We start from the raw sequence: 27,832 nt of genomic DNA, 5'->3' as shown, positions 1-27,832 counted from the left end.
AAAAAGAGAAAAAATGAATCGCGGAATCCCCCTTCCCCGTTTGAAATAAAAAACAAACAAACATGAAACTGGGCTTGTACTGGCAGCATAGAATTGAGCTGAAGCCCTTTTTTTTTATATTTTCTTCAATTTTCTTTTCTTTCTTTTTTTTTTTTCTTGCTTGTCAGCCGGTGAAACCCTGCAAAAGAAATAAAAAAAAAAAATGGCCCGGGAGCTTTTATTTTTCTACCTGTCAGGTGATTAAACCTGGAAGTGGTCGACTTTTTCTAACTCTGACCCCATCCCCCACCCCATAAAAATCCTACTTAGAGGCCTGCCTGTAATCATTATCAGTACCTTTGTTGTGCATGGGTGTAGCAACTTGTCCTTTCACTTTTATTTTTAAAGATTCAAAACATTTTTCCAGGAGACAATTTCAAGATACGGCAAGAATTATTGATACAAGACTTGTTATTCTTGTTATCCTTGTGGATTATGATGTTTTATGCATACATAAGAAGGAAAATCGAGTACATCATGTTACTAATGACAATTTTATTCATCCTACTCAGTATTGTGCTAATGCAACTGTGTAATTTGACGTTATTTCATGGACCTCATTTGCCATAGCCAACTTAGTAAAGTGGTAATTTATTCAATTAACAAAGAACATTTCTTGGTTCCTTCTTTCCCTATCTCTTGTTTACTGAGTTCAGACATTTTAAATACAAGCAATATGGCGTTATTGTTCATTATGAAGCACTTTAACAGAGTAATCATCACGTTTCTGCCGTTTCTTGTTTCATACAAGTGTTCAAAATTTTGTGAATACTATTTTATTGCAACTGCTATTTTCAAACTGTTCTTGCATAGAGTAACTTTTGAGACAGCTGATGAGTCTGCAAAGTTATGGATTCGAAACATATCTTTCAACAGCATGAAGATAACAAGTTACAAGACATCAATATGAAGATAACAAGTTACAAGACGTCAACCATACGAAAACTTTCATTATGATAAAATTAAAGGGAAACCTACGTTACCCACCACTTGGTTTATATTTCACGTACATCATGACAATATTTTCGTCCGTTAAGGCACGAAACAGCATGTTCCCAACTCTTATCATTTCAATGCCATAAAATCATTAGTATGAAGCCAATTGTCTTCAAAATATCAAGAGTTACGGATTACTGTTCTACTGCAGAGTTTATTCGCGGACATGTTATAAAGTCTTGCAGTTTTACAACTATTTTAATTGTAATTTTTGAGAATTGTATCGCCATGATATTGCGACATCGTGTTATAATATGTGTATTTTTACAATACTGCAACCAAAAGTGTGACATTGTACTACAAATTAAATTCCACTAGAATGACCTCAAAATAAGCTTCATTTTAATGAATAGTGACTTCTTGATATTCAGGGTTGTAAAGAGAGATAGTGCACAAAAAAGCTCTGTAAAAAATTAAATCAGAAAAATGTTATTTTGTGTACATTCCTATAGGGAAATCCATTGAAAATGCTTGGTGTCCTATGTAACATCCGTTACATAGAATACTGAAAATAATTTTAAACACATATTGTTGATCACAAAATATTTATAAACTTGATTTGTTAATAATGTAACTAATGTATTGTGATAACAGTGCAGAATTTTACTGTTTGTACTTATTTCAAGGCATTTTCCAAATATGCATAACGCGTGTCGCAACGCGCGTCGCGATTGGACACTAAAGAGAAAGAGGCAAATAGTTTCTTCCCAAATATTTTATATAATTTATATTCTTTTCTATTGGATACCTATCCTGGAAAGGAACTCAGAAAAATCAGAAAGGCCAGTAAATAGTATTGGAAATGTACAAAATAAAAGATCAAATCTTCATGTGTAACGGTGGTTACATTGGACACCAAAAAATTGCTGATTTACCATTGTTAATTTTGACATAAAGATGTAAATATTTTGGAACAAAAGTCACATATTTTTCATCCCCCATTGAGCTCATTAAAACAGCAAAAATGCATTGATTTTCAGAATTCCGATCAACCTTCTCTAGGATCTCTGTGTAACGGTTGTCGCGTGGACACCAAGCGTAACACGCGTTACGCACTGTTTATAATGGCATTTTAGGAATGAAAAAGGTTTATTAACAGGATTTTCTTTACATGTCATTCCAAATAGGCATGTTCTGGAATAAGATCAGTCAAAAACACTTACAGAAATATATGATTTAGTTGAGTATGATGCATTTGATCTTAGGGGTACTAATCATGTCACAAATTTGGTGTCCTAAAATGGCCAATTTTTAAGGCATATTGTTTAAAATATACATGAAAAATGTAAGGTTTCATATGATTTTATCTCCACTATCTCTCATATATGTGGGCTACATATCCTGAAAGTTTTAAGTCTTAATTATGTTTAATTTTTGAATTAGGGCTAATCAAACTTAATCACCTTAAATCTCTGCAGTATTGTAAAAATACACATATACGTTCACTTAGAGTTGACGAGAAATTAATGTAAGAATATATACCAAAACCAAAAAGAAAATGTACCAAAAGGAATTGCACATGTAGTAGTATTATCTTTGTAACTTACGTTACATTAACGTGAAACATACGTTACGTGGAATCTAACGAATATATTTTTACGCACATAGTTTCACATGTTTCATCAATGATACTCAAGAATTGGCTGGCAATTTGGGATTGATAAATGTTGAAAATATTTTGTGAAGAAAGTCTGACGTCAAATTATTGAGAAAACAAATGAACATTACATGAAATAAGGTTTAACACAATAGGACATGCTGTGTTCTGTATAGCATACAGGTCATTGGCCATCCTTCCCATCTGCAGGCAGCATTTACAAACATGGCAGCCGATGGTATACTTCACATCTGACGCATAATTATCTCAATCATAGACTGTAGTCACCAATCTTAAAGCATTTGAGATAGAATGACATTGGTAACGTATGTTACATGATGAAATTTACGCCCCATGAAAGAAATTATCACACCACATAAATAAAGCAAAATTATGTGTTCATATTTTTCAACTACAAACTTGAATATTTGTCTCGTGGACTGGTATAAAAATGAAACCTGTTCTAACAACTTTAATTTTCCCATTTTGTGATTGTCCAATTGTGCCGAAATAGTGGTTTTGGGCCTACCGTGTTAGTGGTAGGTAGGTTTTACTTTTTACAGTAGTCATGGTAGTCTACTGTCTAACGTTAGATCTACAATGTAGGTTTTGTTTTTTTTTTTTTTTGGTTGGTTGCATTTGCTGAAGCAGAACAGAAGATTACTGAAGATTGACTGAAATCTAAGTAATTTACCATACCAACGACTAACCTTAGTTGGATTTCTAAATGTTAACTTAGAACTAACTACGTAAGTCGTAGGGCCTACGTTTTAAGATTTCTTCATCATGCCAGGTACTGGTTTGGTAGGCCTACATTGTAAGTGTGTGAATTGATGCACTTTTGCGTGTGTTGTGACAGTACTTGGTAGTCAGTAGAACTCACTGGCTGGTGATCAGCCTACTTACCTGAACTTGAAAAGTAGAGGGTGTCAGATCGTGCGCTACCTACCCTTCGGACTCTTTTGCGCCCTATCAGTATCAGCTATCTTAACACGCAACTCCCATAGGACACAGTGCAAATGCGCGGTGCGCCGATTTTGGCATGTGATTTTGAGCCGGATTTCGCTTTATTGCATTTTACACAGTCCATACCGATATCAAATCCCAACAAATTTGGTATCGTATGAAAGAAGAAGTTTGTCTCTATATCATATTAGAGCGCTGGTACATGAATCTGCCAATAAATTCGTGTAAATGTCGTTAGAAGCACGTTTTATCCCATATCTCAGCGTCAGCTTTAGTACTTGCATCAGCGTGAAGCATGTGAGTAGTTTAGGATGCTGAATCCGATGATGAGGTTAGCTTTTTGCTAGCTCCAGTTTTAAGAGTACGGGTCGCCGAAAAAGTGCTAAAAGTTGAGAAATACACCGTTCTCTTGCGTGATTTTTGCTAGGGTTAGGGTTAGGGTTAGCTTGCAAGCTTGGAGTGTGATGGTATCCTTAAAAACGCAAAAGAAAAACAAAATTTTCGTACGTGCCGATACAGTGTCTCAGTGTACAAGGGTTGAATGCAAGTGCCGATTCCCCAGTATTCGGTCACCAACGGGCGCAGCAATGTTGCCGATACAATTGTGCACCAACAAAGTAGTGCGCAGCGCGATTTTCAGCTGCCTTGAACACGCATTGACTTTGAATGCGCATATCGCGTGACCGAATACTGGTTGCGGTGACCGTATTCTGGGGAATTTTCAAGGTGATATATTTTGGGATTTTGTGAAATTCTGTGTGATATTTAACCCTATCTGTGTCACGGGCCGATTTAATCGGCTGAAAGCCTGCCAGATAAATGCTCCTGCCGATCTAATCGACCCTATTTTGACAGATTACTTGAAAGGCTATGACACTAGCACTCTATAAACTCATTTATGATTGGCTAACAGTGTAAGGAAACAATATCCAGTGTGAAAAAAAGCTTCCCCACCTTCAACCAATCAGAAAAGCCTTCTCAAAGTCCAAGAAATTGTTGTGGCCCCGCCCATGTTTATTTGCATTCCGACTGCAATGTATTGTGTACAGTGTTGTAATAGTGGACTGGATTCAGTGATGAACAGAGGACACAGTTGTTTAACGATAAATTGAACAGCTTTAATCCACTATCACAGACGAGCGTCATGGTAATGACTGCTGCTCTGACCGTATCACTCAATAATAGAATACATGGAATATGCATACACTTGTGATAAATGTTGTGCGCTCATAATACAACATCCCCCTCCTGAAAAAATACGACGAATATCTTTAACTACATATGGAAACGTTCACATTGACCTTCCAAGTATTATAAATGTGGATCTCTGACACAGAATACTGAAAATGTAAGAAGCTCGTTTGAGATCTGCATAGATACGTTGAATTATAATAAGGCAGGCAAATGAAATCTATTCTAGGGCAAGTCCAAGCTAAGGCCCCCCAAAAAAGTCGCATTGGCGTAACGCGCCCGACCCTGAACTTTTCAACAAAAAAAAGAAGGAAATACATTGTTTTTACCGAGAGAGGGCGCGATACAGGTTTGCGAATTATCAAAAACAACAACAACAACAACAGCTGGTGTCGGAAAATGGCCGCGCAGTAAGCGTGTCGGCGACCGGCAAGTCCGGTTCGAAGATTTTATTTAATATTATTCGGAGAATCGATTTGTCTGTGGTGCTGGGTGATTTAGCCCAGGAATTTGTTCGTTCGTATTCTGACCGGTATGTCGTGACGGCTGTCAAAGTGGGGAAGGCGGAAACAGGTCCGTTCAAAGATGTCATATTTCACCTCGGAGTGCTGTGCGAGACTTTTAAATTTAACTGCGCAAATTTAGGTCCCGCGCGATGTTTGATCCCCTGACCATACTGATATACAAATTGGACTCCTAGGATAAACACGGCTACAAAGTATATGATGTTTCTATGATGTTTTATTTCACTCTATATTTCTCCATGTGAATACAGTAAAACCTTGTCGTAACAAAAACTCTGAAATAACAAATGCCTGTCACAACATTGGGTGGAATTCTCGAAGGTGCTTTCATTTTAGACCATGGTTCTCACAGCCATGGAGTGGTTTAAGTTGGAGGCGAGTTCATTGGACCACTTTGAAAATACACGCTTGATTTAGCGCATATTTCAAAAGTGGTCCAATGAACGCATCTCAAATTTAAACCACCCCATGGCTTAAACCAAAACCACCTTCGCGAATTTCACCCCCCCCCCTATTTTGGGTGGACGCCTATACTTGTTCCCTATTTTCAAAAGACCCCCCCCTCCCATCTAGGGAAAACATTCAGAAAATGACCCCCCTATCTACAGAAACTAACAAAATACCCCCCCCCCCCCCCCCCCCGTTTCATAAATTTCTAGGGAAAATCTTCTGGAGATCAGTCCATTTTTTTTTGGGGGGGGGGTGGGGGAGTGCTCTGACCCCCTATCTACGGAAGAGTTTTCAACAGACCCCCCTCCCCCCATCTACGAAAGAATTTTCAATGGACACCCCTATCTACGGAAAAGATTAAAAAACACCCCCTCCCCCCTTCATAAATTTCTAGGGACAAATCTTCCGTAGACAGACGTTGAAAACGGGAACACGCATGCGGTCTCCTATGGGTTCGAGTGGGGGGCCAGGGTGTTTTTCCATATCCAAAATATGATTCTCTTTTAATATTTATTGCTTTTAAACCGGTGATATAACAAACTTTGGATGCAACAGACCCTCTCTATCGAATGGGGTTTTGTTGAATATGAGTTTTACACGTAAAATACAGGTAGCAAAAAAAAAAAAAAAAAAAACGCCCGCCCGACCCTATTTGAAAATCTCATGTTACGCCAATACAACATTTTTTTTTTTTTTTTTTGGGGGGGGGGGGGGGGCTAAGGTCCCCTCAGAAGGTAAAATTTCATCTTTGCTCAATATTGACATGTTTGGTATCATTTTGAAGCTTATGAGTTGAAGGTTTGATTTCCGTGAAGGAAAAAATTATATTATATAAATGTATGCAAATTTCAAGGGCTTCATTTGCATAAATGTGAAATACAGCGTTACGTATGAGACATTTATAAAAATTCCTATTCATTCAAAGGAAAACAAATGATATTTGATTAATGTGTGGACATAGGAAGTTCATCAAATAGTTTAACTTGGTATGAAAATTTAGAGGTTATGCAAATGATTATGCACATTAGCTTGTGTCCTATCATGAGATGTCCCATACATAAATTGAGGTCATTTTTTTAGGTTTTTTCTGAAATTTCTAAGGTTATTTGAATGCCCTTTTGGAAAGTTCTAATTTATTGTTTAGAGAAGCTAAATACCATAGAAAGAAGAAAAAATAGTAAAGAAATATTTTTTATGAGGCAATTAAATAATGTTACGAATGGGACAAATGCGTTACGTATGGGACATCCTCATACATATTGCATGTAAATGCATGTAGCTAGCTGGGAGGGTCTCGCAGTACACAAATGGTCAATCTTCCTGAAGAAAGCATCCCAATTTTGCAGCTACTTTTGAGTTATAGACACTTGAAACAATACATGTACTTGACTGAACAATTTTCAGAAAGGGAAGGGGGAGATGGCAAAATACACAATGAAAATCAGCATTAAAGTGATGCTATACGTGTAGCTTTTGTAGAAATGGGGATTCAGTTTTCAACATTTTACGACATGATTGGTAACCAATTATATGAATTATTAAAGAGCATACAATTCTAAGACTAGAGGAATTCAAAGTTTAGTTGATGGAGATCCAATTTGAAATGGCTGAGATATCAAAAAACAAACAAATACAAAGTAAAATGAAGTGGTCCTAATAAAAAATGTGACCCACCTTTTGTTAGAACACCACGTTAGAACACCACGTTTCTGGATATCTCAGCCATTTCAAAACGGATTTTTGTCATGTTAACTTTGAATTCCTCTTAGAATTGTATGCTATTTAAATACTTCATAAAAGAAGTGCTAATTTTATCTTGTAAAAGTTGAAATCAGAATTCCCATCTGAACCAGAACTGTACAGTCCCTTTAAGCAGAGACCTCTGATTTAAAGGGTACTGACACCTAATACACAAGCAGATTGAAAAATTTCAGTTCAACTACAAGTATATTGGGTACTGTTCACCACACAAGATAGAGCTCTAGCTACATTGTAGCTACATTGTATAACACATGTGATGATAATGAAGATGTTACTTCAAATTAGTGTTTTTTATATAATTTTTTTTTTCTTATTGCAAGTGATGACAAATTGTCCTTATTCAGTTTTCAGTAGTAGCCACGACAAAAATCATGGGTATACATACTGAGGTGTGACTCGAATCAATGACCTGATTGCTAGACAGACATCAATATCTACACGATTACTGGGGTTCCACGCAGCAGGTATTGCATATTTATTAAAATTAATACACCCTTTTGCCCAAATTATGCCACACAACACGTATGAAGTATCTGCAACATAGACCGTTTTGCCAAATAGTTAATGCATATCTACTGATACGCCCTTTTGCCAAAAGTACATTACAAACCATGAATGGAGTATCTGCAGATACACTGTACACCCTTTCGCCAAAAGTATCTCACAAACTGTATATAGGGAGTACAGTGAAACCCCATTATAACAAGGTCCGTGGGACCGGGAGTATTACCTCGTTATAACCGGTACCTCGTTATATATCCGTACGCATCAAAAACAAAGAAAAACATAAGCACGACATCATATACCCATCAATGAAACTTAAGAACATCCTTTGCATTGTTATTACACAATGATGGATCATTGTTATTGAGAGAATAAAGGAAAATATTTGTGAATTCGACGAAAAAGCAGGGGCTTAAATGACTTAAATCTTTATTGTAATTCTTGTTTGTTAAGTTTTTCTAAACACCAGTGCAAATTAACATACAGACGTTGTTTACCGTAACTTGGGAGGTATTTTTACGCTTTTGGTGCCCAGCGGGAATGCAATGATTTCATGAATCATTTTGGCTGTAATCTTGTACAATGTATGATCGTTGCGCCCGAAGGGATTAAAAATGCGTTCTTTATTTTCTTCCAAAAATCTCTTCGCGTTTTGTACATGCGTTCTTGAAAAATATGCGACAGGATTGAATGTGGAAGGTTGTGATCCTTTTTACACAATGTACCTGGTAGACCATTCTGAAAGAAAGAAAAATCTTTATTGTGAAATACAGTGTTAAAATTGTAATAATGAACAAACCCAGATCTATTCAAAGTAATAAATGCGTTTGATTCTTTTTCTGATTTAGGTTAACCTGCGTCATTCAACTTTTTTTACGCTACTGTCACCTGGCGAGATCGTGATGATTTCAAGAGTAACATACGTACGTTGTTTACCGTTAACTTGCAAGGTATTTTACGCTGTTGGTGCCCAGCGGAATTCAATAATTTCATGAATCATTTCGGCTGTAATCTTATACAATGTGTGATCGTTGCGCCCGAAGAGATTATAGATGCGTTCTTTATTTTCTTCCAAAAATCTCTTTGCAATTTGTACATCTGTTCTTGAACTGTCAAATGCGTTTGTTTCTATTTCCGAACACCGATTAATATAGGTTAACATGTGTTATTCAACTAATTTTTACGCTACTATCACCCGGCGAGATCGCGATGATTTCATCAATTATTTCGGCTTTAATCGTACACTCTCATATTTAAATTATCATTTGTTCAATGATAATGAACAAATCCAAATCTATTCAAACTTATAAATGGTTTTCTTTTTCTGAACACCGACTAAGTAGGTTAACATACATTATTCAACTATTTTTACGCTTCCGCCACCCGGCGGGATCGCGATGATTTCATTAACTATTTCGGCTTTAATCATACACACTCATATTCAAATCATCATTTGTTAAATGATAATGAACAAATTCATATTTAATCAAACCAATAATTGCGTTTGTTTCTTTTTCTGAACACCGATTAAGTAGGTTAACATGTGTTATTCAACTATATTTTTACGCTACTATCACCCGGCGAGATCGCGATGATTTCATTAATTATTTCGGCTTTAATCGTACACACTCATATTTAAATTATCATTTGTTAAATGATAATGAACAAATCCAAATCTATTCAAACTAATAAATGGTTTGTTTCTTTTTCTGAACACCAACTGAGTAGGTTAACATACGTTATTCAACTATTTTTACGCTTCCGCCACCCGGCGGGATCGTGATGATTTCATTAACTATTTCGGCTTTAATCATACACACTCATATTCAAATCATCATTTGTTAAATGATAATGAACAAATTTAGATTTAATCAAATCAATAATTGCGTTTGTTTCTTTTTCTGAACACCGATTAAGTAGGTTAACACGCGTTATTCAACTATATTTTTACGCTACTATCACCCGGCGAGATCGCGATGATTTCATTAATTACTTCGGCTTTAATCGTACACTCTCATATTTAAATTATCATTTGTTAAATGATAATGAACAAATCCAAATCTATTCAAACTAATAAATGGTTTGTTTCTTTTTCTGAACACCAACTAAGTAGGTTAACATACGTTATTCAACTATTTTTACGCTTCCGCCACCCGGCGGGATCACGATGATTTCATTAACTATTTCGGCTTTAATCATACACACTCATATTCAAATCATCAAATTTGTTAAATGATAATGAACAAATTCAGATCTAATCAAACCAATAATTGCATTTGTTTCTTTTTCTGAACACCGATTAAGTAGGTTAGCACACTTTATTCAACTATATTTTTACTCTACTGTCATCTGGCGGAATCGCGATGAATTCATTAATTATTTCGGCTTTAATCATCCACACTCATATTTGCTAACCAGCAAAAGAACTGGAAGTCGGAACTAAAAATGGAAAGGATATAATGATGAGTTGCACACGCATTCCAGTTGTCCATTTTTAGCCACAAGCGTCGCTACATGCAAAGTTTTTGAATGCATTATTTTTTTAATATCACGCATATCAGATATCCAAAAAAGAGCGATTCTAATAAAGTGTGGGACCCACACTTTGTAACGATCACTTTGTTTTACTTTGTTTTTGGATGTTTCACTCATTCCATACCCGATTTTCCATCAAATAAACTTTGAATTCCTCTTAAAATGGTATGCTCTGTGCTATATCATAAGTGTTTTCTTGGTATCTAGCAAAAATTTAAAAGCCCAATTCTCATCTCCACTAATACTGTACTATCCCTTTAAAAACTGCAGTAAAACAAACGATATTACACTACTATGATCAAATTATTTGATCCCACATCATGATGTACCTATCCAATCTGAACATACATATTTTTACCTCAAAGTAAATGATTTCCATTATATATAATACCAAAATTAAATAATCACTGTCAACGCCTAACCTACCAACACCTAATCTTGAATATAGTCACCACACTACTATTTCAAATAAACCATTCTGAACTTTAAAATCATTTAAACCTTACTCATCCTATCACATAAATTACACTCAATTGCCTAAAATCTAAACTGACTGCCATTTTCACTTACATAAATTATTAACAGCAATTTACACAAATTTTGATTACTGTAAAAGCGGATATTTTCGCACGACCAATTTTTCGCGCTTGGCCGGGTCAGAAGAGTTTTGCATATTTTTAATTCCGCGGAATCTAGACATCACGCACAGGAACATATGGCAAGCAAAAATATTCGCGGGCTTTTATTTTCGTGCTAGTTTCTGGTAACGCGAAATGCGCGAAAATTTCCACTTTTACAGTACCTTCAATTTACAATCACTGAACATAACAAAATAACAGAACTATATCCTATACATCTCCTTCATTGCCATAAATGGAGTTCATAAACAATCGTTATCGTGATCACATAATAAAAAAAATCATGGCACACTAATGTATAATATAATACCCACAGACCTGATTTGTAATTAGCCAGCCAAACTAAAGACTCTAGCTAAAGGGCTTGCACTTGCAATATCAGCAAATGATTAAAATTGAGTGACACTGTGCTAGTTATGTACACATTATATGCTGTAGTGGGCAGACAACAAATCAGTTGACTAAGGTTTAAAACACAGACCATTCATAGTGAAAGGCAAAATAATCATTTCACATAAGAGCCTGTGATTCAATTTAATATACATGTAAAACCATATAAGGTTGAGGTGTGCAACAAGGCATGTGCATGCAAAAATGCAGGAATAAAATATAACCACAAAATAAATCCACTTTCACACAACAGTGTTGGTATCCTATACAAAACTGACCCTCTTTTCTGTGTAAAATCCAGCCGTGTACATTATAATAAGCATTACAATTCAAGAAGTGTACATATGACAGAGTCTACTATCAAATATCTACACAAAATAATATAAATTGTTAAGGTGTGCCCCTACCAAGACAAAAACAAATATCAAACAGGTACTCTGCTCCATAAGAATAATGAACTTGAGTGAGACTAAATTGAATAAAAGGGCAAGTACAGGTATATTAACAGGAATGCCATAACAATATACGTAGTAAAAATATAACAATACAGGCAGGGAATCGCCCCCAAATCAAACTATGATACTAAATATGTAAGAAGTACACATTTATGACCAATATCTGACATCTGTAACTAAATAGGTAACATGGGAAATAATAATTGAGGACAACAATAAAATAATAGAAATACAGGCCTCCAGAAGTAGGAATAATTACATCTACGGAATTCGGAATGGCATCCGTGCGCCGAAGCGCTGGGGTCGTACCACCACTGCGTCGGTACGTGTGACTCGGGCTCGGTAGCCAACATACCTTTGTATGTGTGGGACTTAACTAAACAACAATGTATCGGTAAGTACCTGGCGTTATCACAACACTATCTTGCAGAGCGCTGGACCTCAATATAAAGAGCGAGATTTCTCCTGATTGATGTTTAAGATGCGCTTTTGAAGTGGGTATTTGAAGTGGGATCTTAATTAACTTATTGTTTTTCCCAGCATGTTGCTCGAATCGAAATTGCAAACATCACTGAGCATCTCCGATTACGCGCACGTGGACAGCCAAGACATGTCACAAATCTTTTCACACTCAATTGTAAATATTCTGGGACCAGAACAATCGCGCGCCCAAAGAAATACCCGGTACACAGCTGACAAGAAAAAATCCCCAACACCTACCTACACACGTACACAGTATGCACATAGCACCCGTGCCAATGGAGTGCTTACGATAGCACTATGCTCTGCCTCATCATCTTCTTTTCTTTAACCACCGTGTTCTGATTTTTGATCGTGATAGTCATGCCGTGCGCGAAGATTTCTTAACCGTCGTGGCGCACCTGCTTAGGTGTTGACAGTTATATCTTTGGCATTAATCACGGTCCACTGTCCAAACATCAATCTCCTGCGTAGTGCCATTTTTTTGTACCTTTTTTTTTGTTGCCTTTCACAAAATTTGTTTCATTATTCTTCCCTGAGAACGCAAGCACTCTCCTACTGAAAACTTTTTTTTTTCCAGCAATGCGATTATGAAAATAGTGTGGTATATGATCTGGAAGTATAGGCCGAGCATAATAAAGAATAGAATAGACAGGGCTCCACACTAACATTTATCAGGCCACCAATATCATTGATTTTTATTTTTTGGTGGTTGAAAGTAAAATCAGGTGACACACACAAAAAAAAAAAATCAAGAAAAACATTAGAAGAACTAAATCGGTCCTACTAAACATAGAAAAATTAATATTAAGCATTATTGAAGTGATACAGATGCCCATGTCTAAAACAAATGAATAGAAAATTCAATCATCTTATTCTGTGTTTTAAAGGTAGGGAATCCCATTTGCATGCCTTAAATGAAGAGTTGTATAAATACAGTGGTATGTTGAAGAGAGTATCATTTTAGAAACTCCCATAAAGTATTGAAAATGGAAGGTAACATTTAGTACATTTTTATTGACAGTTAGGTTTTGAATTGAATTTTTTTCGGGGCTCACCGTAAATTCCAGTACATTACTAGGCTACCTTTGCAGACCCATGCACTGCATGTGTGTCCATTATGTATATTTTATGAAGAAAGTTCATCAAAACTTACAAACATTTCTATATACATTCTTGCCACACACTCTATATGTTATTACATCAGCTCTTATACTTTTAGATTTGTGTTTATAGATAAAAAAAATACAGAAGACTGCAACAAAAAGGCTTAAATGTGGCTGACACACAGAACTACTGAGTAGTTGAGTTTTGTGCATTATTCAAATTGTAGATAACTGTTGACTTCCAAATTTCTCAGCAGTGGCCTAAACAAGTCCCCTGAGGTTCATATTTAATGTTTTGCTGCATTTTGGGAGGTCTATAAAAGGTATCCCCTACCTTTAAGATTTAGCAAATAGGCGTAGAGATTATTGATAAAAGTTGATGCCTATATATTTAGGAGGTCAAAACTTACGTTTGAAGTGAGAAAGTGGGAGCATTTGCTGACATTTGTTAACATCCGACATTTGTTTTAGCATTGTAAAGAGCCGAAAGTTACCGTTATTCATTTCTTATTGTAAAAGCAATCATCCAAGGTTCATTAGTATGTTAGCACCTTACGGAGCAGAATATTACCGTTAATCATTTTTAAATGTAAAAGCAAACAACCGACATTCATTTTAGCATCTTACGGAGCTGAATTCCATCCTTATCCACTTCCAAACGTGAAAGCAAACATCGGCTATTTGTTTTAGCATCTAACTGAGCGGATTAATACCGTTAATCATTTCCAAATGTAAAAGCAACAATCTGTTATTTGCATTGTACAGAGCAGAATATTACCGTTATTCATTTCAAACATCTGACATTTATTTTATTATCGTACGGAGCCGAATGTTACTGCTGTCCACTTCCGAAAGTGAAATGAATCATCTGACAATTATTTTATCATCGTACGGAGCCGGATGTTACTGTTTTTCATTTTTTAACGTTAAGGCAGACATCAGACATTAATATTACCATCAAACGTAGCTAAATGTTACTGTTATTCATTTCGAAATGTAATGGCACATATCCAATATTTTTTTAGCATCGTATGGGGCAGAATGTTACTGCTATTCACTTCCAAACATGCAAAACGTAAAATCAATCATTCGACATGTATTTTAGCATCTTCCGGAGCTGAATGTTATTGCCATTTACTTTCGAACGTAAAAGCAAACATCCGGCATTTATTTTATCATCGTACGGAGTTGAATATTGTTGTTATTCATTTCCGAACGTCAAAGCAAACATCAAACATTAATTTTACCATTGAACGCAGCTGAATGTTACTGTTATTCATTTTGAAATATAAAAGCAAACATCAGACAGTTATTTTAGCATCATATGGAGCAGAATATTACTGCTATTCCCTTTCGAACATAAAAGCGATCATCTGACATCTATCCTAGCATCTTCCGGAGCCGAATGTTATTGCTATTTCCTTTCGAAAGTATAAGGAAACATCCAACATTTATTTAACCATCGTATGGAGTTGAATATTATTGTTTTTCATTTCCGAACGTCAAAGCAAATATTCAACATTTATTTCAGCGTCTTCCGGAGCCGAATGTTATCCTTATTCATTTCCAAACGCAAAATAAAATATCTGACATTAGTTTTAGCACTGTACGGAGCTGAGTCTTATCGTTATTCATTTCCAAAAGTATGAGCAAACATCCGACATTTATTTTAGTATCATACCGAGTCGAATATTACCGTTATTCATTTCAAAAATTAAAAGCAAACATCTGACATTTATTTTGGCATCTTACGGAGCCGATTTTTACCGCTGTTCATTTTCAAAAGTAAAGGCAAACATCCGACTTTTTTTTTGTGGCGCGATTGGGCCACCAAAATCTTTATTTCTGAAATTTTGATTTCAATTCCAATTTTCATTCAATTCATTAATATAAAAGTTGATTCAATTCCAATTGACAAGCATGCAAGCAATCAGTAGGCACTATAACAGAATACCATATGTTGAACATCGATAAACGTCGGATAAGTCGAAGAAAATTTGACGTACGCGTACCTCGAAGTTCGCGTACGTCGAACCATTTTCTTCATTCCGAACGAATTAAAGGTATCCAAAGTTGACTGTACATAATTAAATGCAACTAAAAAAAAAATAAAATGCAGGTGTATCAAATCACACGCATTGATGTATTCGAAAGCAAGAGCGTTGCAGAGAAGACTTGCGGTTTTCATATGAAACTAGAAACTGCATTTAAAAGCATCTCTAAACATCTATGAAAGTGCGCTATAGTTGAAAAGACTTCCATTATTTCTTATTTCGAACGCAAAATTAAAAATTAATCGCAACTCTGAAAATCAAGTGCAAGTCCATCAAATCACAAGGAACGCTGAAAACACTTGCGTTGATAATCATACGAAACTAGAAAATTACAGGGAACTTTTTTTTTAAAAGCTCAATTGTGTTTAAACGCAACTCTAAAAATCAGATGCAAATCCATCAAATCACATGCAATGCTGTATCTAAATGCAAGAGCGTTGCAGAAGACTTGCAGTTTCTTGTACGAAACTATAAGAAACCGCGTTTAAACGGATCTCTAAACATCTACAGAAGTGCGTTATTGTTGAAAAGACTTGTATTGTTTTTTATTTTGTATGGGGAAATTAAAAATAACACCACTGAAAATCAAATGCAAGTCCATCAAATCACACGGAACGCTGAAAAGACTTGCGTTTGAGAATCATACGAAACTAGAAAATTATAGAGAACTTTTTTTTAAAGCTCAATTGTTTAAACGTTACTCTAAAAGTCAAATGCAAGTCCATTAAGTCACACGCAACGCTGTATTTAAACGTAAGAGCGTTGCAGAGAAGTCTTGCGGGTTTTGTACGAAACTATACGAAACTGTGTTTAAACGCATCTCTAAACATCTACAGAAGTGCGCTATTGTTGAAAAGACTTGCTTTGTTTTTTATTTCGTACGCAAAATTAAAAATTAAACGCAACTCTGAAAATCAAATGCAAGTCCATCAAATCACACGGAACACTGAAACGACTTGCGTTTGATCATATGTAACTAGAAAATTGTCGGAAACTTATTAAACTCAATTGCGTTTAAATGCTACTCTAAAAATCAAATGCAAGTCTATCAAATCACAAGCAATGCTTTATTCAAAATGCAAGAGCATTGCAGAAAAGACTCACGATTTTTGTACAAAATTAGAAACTAAGTTTAATGCATAAAAATCTGTAGAAGTGCGTTATTGTTGAAAAGGTTTTCATTATTTTTTATTTCGTAATGGAACTTTCGCCGTGACCGAACTTAGTCTGCACTAGCAGGGGAAAGACATCACAACATTTACTCGTTTCAAACTACCGAAACACATGCTGCTTCACAAAATGTCAATGAAAAAATGGTAGCAAATTATTGTTACAGTTCGCTGTGCCGAAGGTGTAAATCCAAAGTAAATTAGTCCAACAATGGAAAGAGGTTTGTTATAACGAAGGTTAGTAATCCGAAAGATGTTGTTTTTTTGTTATAACAAACTTTTCTTCTTCGTTTTATATCAGAAGGACCCGCGCCATACAGAGCGGTAATGTTACGAATTGGAGCATGAGAACAATTCATTTTCAGAGTATGGCAATGGAAATTTAAGCAAAAAAAAAAAAATATGGCGACCTAGGGAAGGAAAATCACACATATTTCAAGTCAGTAGGCACTGAAAAAACATCTCTACAGAATTGTAAGAATTCACGCGCATATCTTCACAGCAATGCACTTGAATTTAAATCGCAAAGTTACGTGCAATTTGGGGAATTTGCATTTGTGTCTAGAAACTAAAGTGTCTAGAAACGGGCCCAGGTTTCCGATCCCGCTCTCTCAAAATCTCTCTAGAGATTTGGGAATTGTGCGTTGTCATTACTACTGTAAAAGTGGATATTTTCGTGCGACTAATTTTTTGCGCTTGGCCAGGTAAGAAGAGTTTCGCTTGTTTTTGATTCCGCAGAATCAAGATATCAACTACTGGAACATATGGCACCCAAAAATATTGGCATACTTTTATTTTTGCGCTAGCTTCTGGTTGCGCGAAATGTGCGAAAATTTCAACACGGCGAAAATTTCCACTTTTACAGTAATCCGTGCGAGATTTATGCATAAACTAAAACATTATTGTTGCTAATGTCAGTAGGCATGTTTTGGCGGCAAAACGAGTAAGATTTGGGTAGTGATCCGCATCGTGATCCAAATCTTACTCTGTACAGGGGAAATTAGTTTTCATTTATAAGTCGACAACATGTCGACTTTCGCGTAAGTTAAGGTGTTTTTCGCAGTCCTGATTATGTCGGCTTACGAGGTTGACTGTATGGATACATATTGTATCCTTTTTTTTTTTGGCAAAATGGGAAACATAAAAGTGAGATATATAAAGAAAATATCAAATCATAGATTATGAACACAATACCAAAGGATAATTTTGATCATGAAGTATCTAATGGAACAAATAAGAATGTCAAAAGTTTTTTGTTGCAAAACGGTAATTGTGCAAACTGCGAAGTGATTTTTCTTGATATGATTTTTTTTTTTTTTTTTTTGCAGATACACCCTTTCGCCATGTGACGATTCCGCTAGGCACTATAGCCTCAGCAAAGGACTGCCAATTTGTTTGTTTTTTTGTTTGTTTTTTGGATAATTTGATGAGTTATTAATCCAGAATGGTCTATGTTAAGACAAAAAGAATATTTGCATGTATCAGGGGCCATGGAAGGGAGGGGGGCTTTTTAGGTCTGTAAAACAAAACAAAACAAAAATATACCGTAGGGAAAAAATGGTAGAAAAAACAGCAACAAAAACACCAGTCCCATACTTTCTGAATCTCCCTCCCCCAGCCCAAAGCTCCCCCCCCCCCACTCTCAATAACATTCTGTGGACCCTTGTTTATTACTTAGATTGCATGCCTTGTGTAGATCAACATTGAAAATGAGCACTAGCAATGTTGTATTTGATGTACACTTTTCCCTTGTGAATTTTCAGGAAACTCTCAACACCTCTCAGGTACAACACTCTCTACGTTGAAGTCACAGCTTTAACAGACATCAACAGGCATCAACTTTGTGATATCCTCAGAAACCTGCAAGGTGAAAGTTGGGAGCTGTTTGTTTCCAAGGATCAGCATTGGAGATATCATTGAGGAGCTTCAAGTGCTTTCATGGAAATGAGAAATAAAGTGTGATAATGGGAAGAAAGGATAGCTTGGAGCAAGTAGCCAATGCTTACGCAGAACTGAACACAGGGTAAATTCATGTAGTTCTATTAAAGTGACCAGGAACTTAAGTAGCACTGACGGTACATCCAGGACCCAAGCAAAGACAGCACTATTACCACATAGTGATTAACTGATGAATCAAAGTGAAGGTGATGGTATGCATTTTCAGAAGTAAAGGATATATAAAACATTTGCAGAACAAACTAGTCCATAAGGAAATAACAATTTTGAGTAGAAGGAAAAGTTTGAGTTTGAGTGTGCTAAAGCTCAAGGAGCATAAATAAAATGTCTTGTGATTTGCCCAAAGGTGTTGAGCAGACAGGTTGTAGCCAGCCTCATCAGTGCTCTGCCAATGGAACTACTGTGAGTGAAGCAACTGTGTTTATGAATGCTGATGATAAGTGCTTGGGACAAGAAAAAGCCAGTTGCGGTGAGGGTTACATGAAAGCTACTGAACTTGATGTGGCAACTGATGCCATATCCAGCAAGGAAACAATGAATGACATTTACTCATGTTCTCATGAACCAGTTGCAACCTCAGCTTGTATAGAGAATAAGGTGCTAGTAAGCCATGCATCATGCTCTAGCACCAATAACACATCATGCTATCACAGAATGACAACCATTCCAGACACTGCTCTGGAAGAAGGTCCAGAGCTCAGTGGTGAGCAGTCATATGTAGGAAGAGGTGGGCCGCCTGCCAACCCCCGTCTGGAAGACTCCACCGTCATGACAGAATCTCCAGCCAACAGTGAAGAGGGAAGGCTGGTTATCAGCATGCCATCTTCCACTGCCTTACCTCTCATGGAATACACACCTGGAGCCAACCTTGGAGAGGTCAACAGGAGTGTGCATCCTGCTGATCTTGGATGCGAAGTGGAGATTACTGGAGACTGCCTCCCTTCAACAACTGGTGCTACTGAGCTAGAGGCCAAGGCTATTCCAACAACCCCTCTTTCCCAGGAGTGCAAGAGTATGCGGTCACGTAAGCGCAAGCGTAAGAAGTTTCATTTTGCGAGGAGGAAGCAGCGGAGGATCAATCTGAAGATGGATCATGATGATGATGAGTTGGATGAATCTCTTGACCTTGATGCTGACCTGGAGAGAAAACTTGAGGAGAATGCTGTCAAGAATAACCTGACAGCCATAAATGTCAAAAGCATACTTCATGTAAGTTTTCAAAATTGTTCTTTAAGTCGCCAGATATGGGTTTCTAGTTAAGGGCAAATTCTGTAAGAGCAGACTCTTTCTGAAGTTTTAAAGTGATGTATTACTCAATATGAATGGACTTGCCTAACTTATCTAAATAATGGAAAGAAAGCATACACTCTGAAAAAAGTGTTTTGTGAGAAAAGAGGTGCTGAAGTTGAGGGTCTATCCAGGTGCTTAATCTCACCAAACTATGCCCTGTGCAATGTATAGGGGGAAAAAAAAACAGGACGTAAAACTCCTGAACAACCACGTTGAGGGATTATCAGATTAAGTTGTAATTGTGCATACTATTTGAGCGTATTCTACAGTGCGTATCCAAAAAAAAAAAAAAAAAGGTAATCCAACTTTGGAGGGATACTATTTTATAATTGTCAGCTATGGAGAGTGCAATGTTAGTTGTATGGAAAGGGGAACTCTTCTTTCCATTGATACCTGATTATGTAGACAAATGTCATGCATGACTGAGCACATGAAATTAAAAGAATACAATGACAAATTGCACTTTTTCCAAGTTTGTGTGTTATTGTGAAGGAACAATGCATGTCTCACCGCATGGATGAGATCAGTCAATGAAAGTGGTCAAATCATGCCAGCTTGCATGGCTGCATGTTTGTGTTTAGGGTTTCTTCTAACCTTTTATGGTTTATAACCTTCAACATGACCACATTGTTGATTACTTAGTCCTTCCCATAAAGTCTAAACCATTATCCATTTTTTTCTCTTCATATTGAATACATGGTTTGTCGCTGCAAACTATGTGTTGATTATGAACAGAGAAAAAATGGACAGTGTGTTTGCCTCTGTGGGAGTGACGAAGTTATTGGACAGGTGACCATGTTAAAGTTTATGAACCGTCATAAAATGATAGGATTTAATTAAACCCTAAACACAAACCTGCATTCGTACAGGTTGGCCTATTTAGGCACCTTCATTGACAGATCTTATCCATGCAGTGAGACATCCATTGTTCTTTCACAATAACATGCAAACTTGGAAAAAGTGCAATTTGTCATAGTTGTCTTTAAAGTTCATGTGCCGAGTCTTGCATGACAGTCATGCATGACATTTGTCAACATAATTTGGTATCAATGGAGAGAGGGACATTGTGCTCTCCATAGCTGATAATTATGAAATAGTAGCCCTCCAAAGTTGGATTGCCTTTTTTTTTTTTTTTTTTTTTTTGTAAGCACTGTACTAACATCTACAATGTAATACCAACTTTCAAAGTGGCATCATCCTTTCAAAGTTGTTGAGAGTTGAAAGTGCAGAGTGTGTATAGGGTTTGTGAGAAATGGAAAGGGTCCTCTGAGATATTGTAAAAGTGGATATTTTCATGCGACTAATTTTTCACTCTTGGCTGGATAAGAAGAGTTTTGCGTGTTTTTAATTCTGCGAAATCAAGAAATTAACTACTGGAACATATGGCATACAAACATATTCGCGTGCTTCTGTTTTCGCGCTAGCTTCTGGTTGTGCAAAATGCGCGAAAATTTCCACTTTTACAGTATACCTAATCACAGTATTTTACAAAAAGTATTCTTGAAAAACAGGGGGGGGGGGAAAGAGAGGGAGAATAAATACACACACAACAACCTTCCAAGTCATTGTATGATCCCAAACTTCAGGGTAATTTAGAGGAAGAATTGCTCTTTCAGAAAATATGAAAAACCGAAGATTGACTAGGTGGACCCACTTCACTTATATTGAGTCCTCACACAAAATCAAGATGTGTTACTTTTCGTTGGTCTTGTTATGCATGATCACATACACATATAATCAGTGGATTTCAATCATGGTATCAATGACTTTTTCATCTCAATTGCAATGTCTGCTAAGGTAAGGAGTAATGTATGTGTAATACTAAAAGATTGAAACTGTAAGAACAGTCAGTTTTAGATGTCGATCACTCATGAAATCTTACATTCCTTATTTGGAAGTATTCAAAAAATACAGTCCATAAGCCTTTTTACATATTTGCATAATGTTGTGCTTTCACTACATTTGTATTCATGTTGTCAAACTCTCCTCAGCACGTGATAACCAACGAACATGTCCTCTCCATGGTCAGAAACACAATGACTGATGCTGGCCTTGTTCAGATTGAGCAGGAGCCTGCTCTATATGTAAGTATAGTGTTGCTCAAAGAGCATTTCCACTCCATCCTAAAATGAATGAGTAAAATCAGACAAACAATGGTAGGAGGTTTCATGTTAAAATAAGAGAGTTATGGAATTTTAAAGTTTTCTATTTTTTCACAATACAGTGATAGTAGTTGTAACCATTTCCGTAGATCAACAGAAGTGTTGATGTCCTTCCAAGTCTCCAATCGTGCAGTGTACACACAATTTAGTCTACATTTTCTTTTTAGATCACCCAAACTAAATTGCCTACATAAGTGAGCTATATTATTACAATTATTCACTGTGTGTTGTGTATAAACTTTTTCACATTTTTGTCTTCTTCTGGAAAACTGGTGGTTGGGTTTTTACCAAACTTAGCTGGAATCACCAATCTGAGGTGGGGATCATAGGGTGCATTCGTATAATATGAAATGTGCCAGTGCATATCATGCCAGGGCGAGCCAGGCTTACCATGCTGTCATGGTGTGACACTATTCAGGGAGTAGACAGTCCCATTTTCTGAAATGTGCTACAAGGATGCATCATAGGCATGCTTTGCTCACTCAAGACAACTTTCAGCAAGCTTATTGAGCACTCATGGAAATGGAGGGATGAAAGCAAATGCTTTGTGATATTCCATTTTACTTTTCTAATTACTGTTATCCTAGCCCATGCATTATGAGGTCATATTCAACATTTGGTGATGAAGTAAATTGCATGTTTTAGTATAAATTATTTTTTATAAATAGTAAATTATTTTTTATAAATAGTCAATTAAACATTGGGTAACTTCAAGTTCAATATTAGTGCTGATGCTGGTGTTATCTTCGAAACAAGTGCCAGAAATTGACATCCAACAGTCATGGTCCTCAACACTAGTCTATCTTCACACCACTGCAAAGTCTTGCAGGAATTGCATATAATGTGAAAAGTGTTGACCCTTGCTTCAAGTCAATCATGAAAAGATACTTGTACTGCAATAAGTGCTTTGTACTGAAGGAGTGATGTAGAAGAATTAAAATGTCCCACATTCGTAAACATCTTCAAAATACAACGGTCTTAATTTTGCTCAAAGGCATACATGTACATTTACATGGCCAAGTCTAGATGGTATGTGTACTTTCCATGGGTGCCTATTGTATTTATATACAGTAGAGACTATTCATACATACAGTACTCAATGTGAGTGGTGACATCATGCATTCATGGAAGTGAATGTTGGTCTTGTGCAATGACAGTGCTAACACCAATACTGAATTTGAAATGACAAATTTGATAATTCTTGGGGCTAATGTTTGCCAGTTAGGAAAAAGCATACAGTCGCCACAAGAATCCATTTGTAGAGCTCAGTTTAGTTGACAGATTCAGTGCCATGCACAACAGTAGCTACAGGAACCATGTCATGACGTTGTGGTCAACCTGCCAACACTGACCGATTTCCAGTTTGGGGTTATTGCTGGTGTTGGTATTAGGATAGCACAATTGCCAGAACTAACACTGAACTTGAAACCACCCATTGTTTCTGTTTTAGATAAGGTGAATTAACATTAAGGTTGTAATGAGACTTCACAAATTGATGAGTTTACCTCTCAAATGTATGCTAAACCTTTCCCAGTATGTAAGTGTTAATAGGATACAAATCTGTGTGGCACGGTTCACTCTGGCATGTTCTGTGCCCCGTTTCATAAGAAGTTGATATGATAGCAACTCCTGCTGGAATGGCAATTGTCATGGTAATGACAAGAATCCGGCTTCCTGATTGGCTGTTGCTATTGGAAGTTGCCATTCCAGCAAGAGTTGCTATCCTAACATGAAATGTGTCCCTGGACCGCATTGTTAGGTATCCAACATGGTATGCTTCCTGTCACAGTTCGCTCTGGCCTGGTTCGCTTGGACCACTCTGGACCACTTTGACATGATTGTAGAATTGGGACTCAACTCAAGTACTTCTAGTACAAATGATAGTAATAACTCAGGAGAACCTCTAGGGCTGGGCACAAATCCCCCAAATCACGAAATATTAATGTTTTTAAACATTTTATCTTCTGCAATATTGGGGCTGGCTTTTGACCAAACTTGGCAAAAATCACAAATGGAGGGAGGGGATTGTAGCTTGTACAAATGTGGTGGTGTCACCCTTAGGGCCCCAAAATGGGGCCAGAATATCCCAAATTGCCTCATATATAGATTTTTTGTCCCCGCCGAACGAGTTCGAGCAGGGGACTATGAAACGGGCTCTGTACATGTGTGTGTCCGTGTGTCCGTCCGTCTGTGTGTGCGTCCGTGTGTGATCAAAATGTTCAATTTGCTACTTCTCTGTCATTTATGAGCCAATTTTGATTCTGTTTGCTTTATATGATAGCACTACATGGGAGCTTTGAAACTTCTACACAGAATTTCAGTTGTGACCTTTGACCTTGACCTTTGACCTATATTGTACATTTTGCTTCAAAATGCTACTCCTTCACCATTTCTAACCCGATTTTGATTCCGTTTGCTTTATGTGATGGCACTAGGTGAGGGCTTCAAAACTTCTACACAGAATTTTGACCTTTGACCTTGATTTTTGACCTATATTGTACATTGGCTACAAAATGCTACTCCTTCGTCATTTCTAACCCGATTTCGATTCCGTTTGCTTTATGTGATGGCACTAGGTGAGGGCTTCAAAACTGCTACACTGAATTTTTACCTTGATTTTTGACCTATATTGTACATTTTGCTACAAAATGCTACTCCTTCGCCATTTCTAACCCGATTTCGATTCCGTTTACTTTATGTGATGGCACTAGGTGAGGGCTTCAAAACTTCTACACGGAATTTTGACCTTTGACTTCTTTGACCTTTGACCTTGATTTTTGACCTATATTGTACATTGGCTACAAAATGCTACTTATATACTTATATACCCTATAGTGTTTTGTTCTGCAGATTTTATTCTTTTCATAAATGTCAACTTGAACATTGTGTGAAATCTTACATTATCAGTATACGTACATCATCAGAACAGGGTGTTATGTCTTCTTAAAATAGTTTTCACAGTTTTCAGATTGCGAGGGATATTACAGTAATGATAACAATTTGCTTTTTAACTTGATAACTTGCTTTCTGTTACATTCAGGAACCAAAGTTGACAAGATCCAAGTTAAAAGAAGCTTCTGAAAAGGTTGGAAATGTAAGTACCAGTAAAATTGGCATCAGCTCCATTCTATTTTCTTGCTTTTTATCATCAAGAATTTTAAAAGAGAGAAGAAATCTTGAGCCTAAGGTCTCTTATATAAGATATTGAAATATGCTTCTAATTCTTTCATGATTTTACATTTGTTCGAACTTTTTGTAATACTGTTATAAGAATTATTATACTCATTACTGTCATGTATTCATGATTTAACATTTTACAAACACAAGTTATTTAGAAGACAGAGTACATGTACAGGGTACTTAGTGGATGTTGAGGTAATTGTACTAATTTCTCATTCCCTCCTGACAAATCTGACAGGTAATCACTGTATATAATTCAGTGTTTTGAATGGACCCATTGTGTTAAATCCATGATCTCTGGTTTACTTGACTGCATCTGGACTTTAAAGTTTGTTCCCCCACCCCACCCCCCCCCCCCAAAAAAAAAAAAAACCCAACAAAACCCTTTCTGTAGTATATCTGTGGGTTCCGCAAGACAGCCTGTACGTTTCATGGGCGAGCCTAGAGTCAGGAGAATCAATACAGAAATGAAGATGTCAGTCTGTGGTGAATTCATCAAGTTTTCATGGTGACAGTTCACCTTCGTAGGCTTCAGAGTTTACCATTGAAAATCTATTGTAAAACACAGTCTGTAAGTGACAATAGTCTTCGTTGTTTGCTGATGAAGGCTTGTATTGATTTTTAAACTTAATACAAGATGGAAGAACTTCTATAAAGTTCTTTCACTTACATTTGAATGTCTTCATGGAAATGCCCTTGCCTATCTCAGTGAACTGATTAAGCCATATCTGCCTAATGGTAATCTACATGTATTCATAAGTCAGAATATCTCTTCTCTAAAATATGCTTTAAATCCAAGGCATTTGGTAATAGGGAGCCATTTTTTAAAAATGGCACCAGCACAATATAACAGTCTTCCCCTAAACAGATATTTTGCAGACTTTGATATATATTTTAATCTATGTTAAAAAATATCTTTTTGATAATTATTGATTATGTTTGTGTTATATGACTTGAAATTATTCTATATTTTTAGCTTATATTGTATACACACATAGAAACAATCTTGATGGCATATTTCTAAGAGCTGAATATTGTCATACCGGTATTCAATAAAGGCACACTGTAAGTTGTTTCTCAAAATCCCTAGCACACATTGAAGCCTGACAATTGCTGATAGTAGTTTTTATTTTGCAGTGGTAAGTTGGAGGTTATGTTTGTGTTTTGATTATGTTGTCATATAATTAGGCATTACTGACAAGTAGTAGGACAATTTGAATAGTACCATCAAAATATTAGATTTATTTCTTGTCAGTTGTAAGACTAGAGTAAAGTTCTTTGTTTGCTGTGTCAGTGTGGTAGGTTGATATTTATTTTTAATCTGAAAACACATGAATGGGATTTTGGCTGTGTTACTTTATGATAAAAGTATGTAAACATTTGGTCCGTTTCTGCAGCACATGCCTTATGTGTGGCCGCTCTCCCCAGTGAAGAACAAGAACAAGAAAGCGACTCCAGGATTCATTGAGATAAATTTCTCGGACGATACATCAGATGATGAAGACTATGAACCAACTCTGGATGAACTTATGGTTTGTTTGCTTTACAGTGTGGGGTACAAAACAAAGTTGTTTATACCTTGGGCCTAGAACAGGACCACAGAACAATGCCCCCCCCCCCAAATTCAAAGCTTTGATCATATAATTCATCTTATTCAAATGAAAAAGTGTGCTGTTGCAGTTTCGTATACCGGGTGTCCCCAAAAAAGTGGAACGGTGGATTTTCAGTACCTTGTGTTTTAAAAGTGATTTTTTTTTTTACATCATTAGAAAGAGCGTCTTCCGCAGAAGACAATGATACCAAAATCATTAAATTTGGTCCAGCACTTTTTATTCCACGCCAATTTCTGTAAACACAGTCATTTTCAAATTTCGCCGGATTTTTGCGACTTGTGAGATAATGATTTGAGCGCGACACGCGATCCATACGGTGAATATTGTGTAAGCTCGGTGATCCATGTCAACAAATGATACAGCTTTCACAGTGGGCGCGGGCCAGGAAAAAACAGTGTGTGTCTGTGTGTGTGTGCGCGCCCAAAGTGAAAGCTGTATCTTTTGTTGACGTGGATCAACGAGCTTACACAATTCACCGTATGGAACGCTCGTCGCTCCCAAATTATTATCTCATAATCCCGCGAAATTTGAAAATAACTGCATTTACAGAAATTGGCGTAGAATAAAAAGTACTGAACCAAATTTAATGATTTTGGTATCATTGTCTTCTGCTGAAGATGCTTTTTCTACTGACATCAAAAAATATGTAACTTTTAGAACGCAAGGTACTGAAAATCCACCGTTCCGCTTTTTTGGGGATACCCGGTATACATTTATAGATATTTAGAAAGGGGAAGGTAGTAGTGGTTTATGACAGTTCTAAGGATAGCCCCATG

The 27,832-nt window shown here is 36.6% G+C and overlaps 1 protein-coding gene across 1 annotated transcript in view; it reads left to right on the top strand.

The window, feature by feature from the left end:
* Window positions 1-18,624: 18,624 nt before the first annotated feature.
* LOC140230885 (GON-4-like protein) overlaps window positions 18,625-27,832 on the top strand; it is an 83,501-nt gene continuing 74,293 nt past the window's right edge. Inside the window, exons 1-4 of the mRNA XM_072311029.1 lie at window positions 18,625-20,020; window positions 22,093-22,185; window positions 25,304-25,357; window positions 26,841-26,975. Coding sequence (XP_072167130.1) covers window positions 19,136-20,020; window positions 22,093-22,185; window positions 25,304-25,357; window positions 26,841-26,975 — 1,167 coding nt within the window. The 5' untranslated portion in view covers window positions 18,625-19,135. The remainder of the gene's footprint in view (window positions 20,021-22,092; window positions 22,186-25,303; window positions 25,358-26,840; window positions 26,976-27,832) is intronic.

The sequence above is a fragment of the Diadema setosum genome, chromosome 7 (assembly GCF_964275005.1).
Source record: "Diadema setosum chromosome 7, eeDiaSeto1, whole genome shotgun sequence".
NCBI lineage: Eukaryota > Metazoa > Echinodermata > Echinoidea > Diadematoida > Diadematidae > Diadema > Diadema setosum.
Note: the sequence above shows the minus strand (reverse complement) of the source record. Positions and strands in the feature narration are given on the sequence as shown.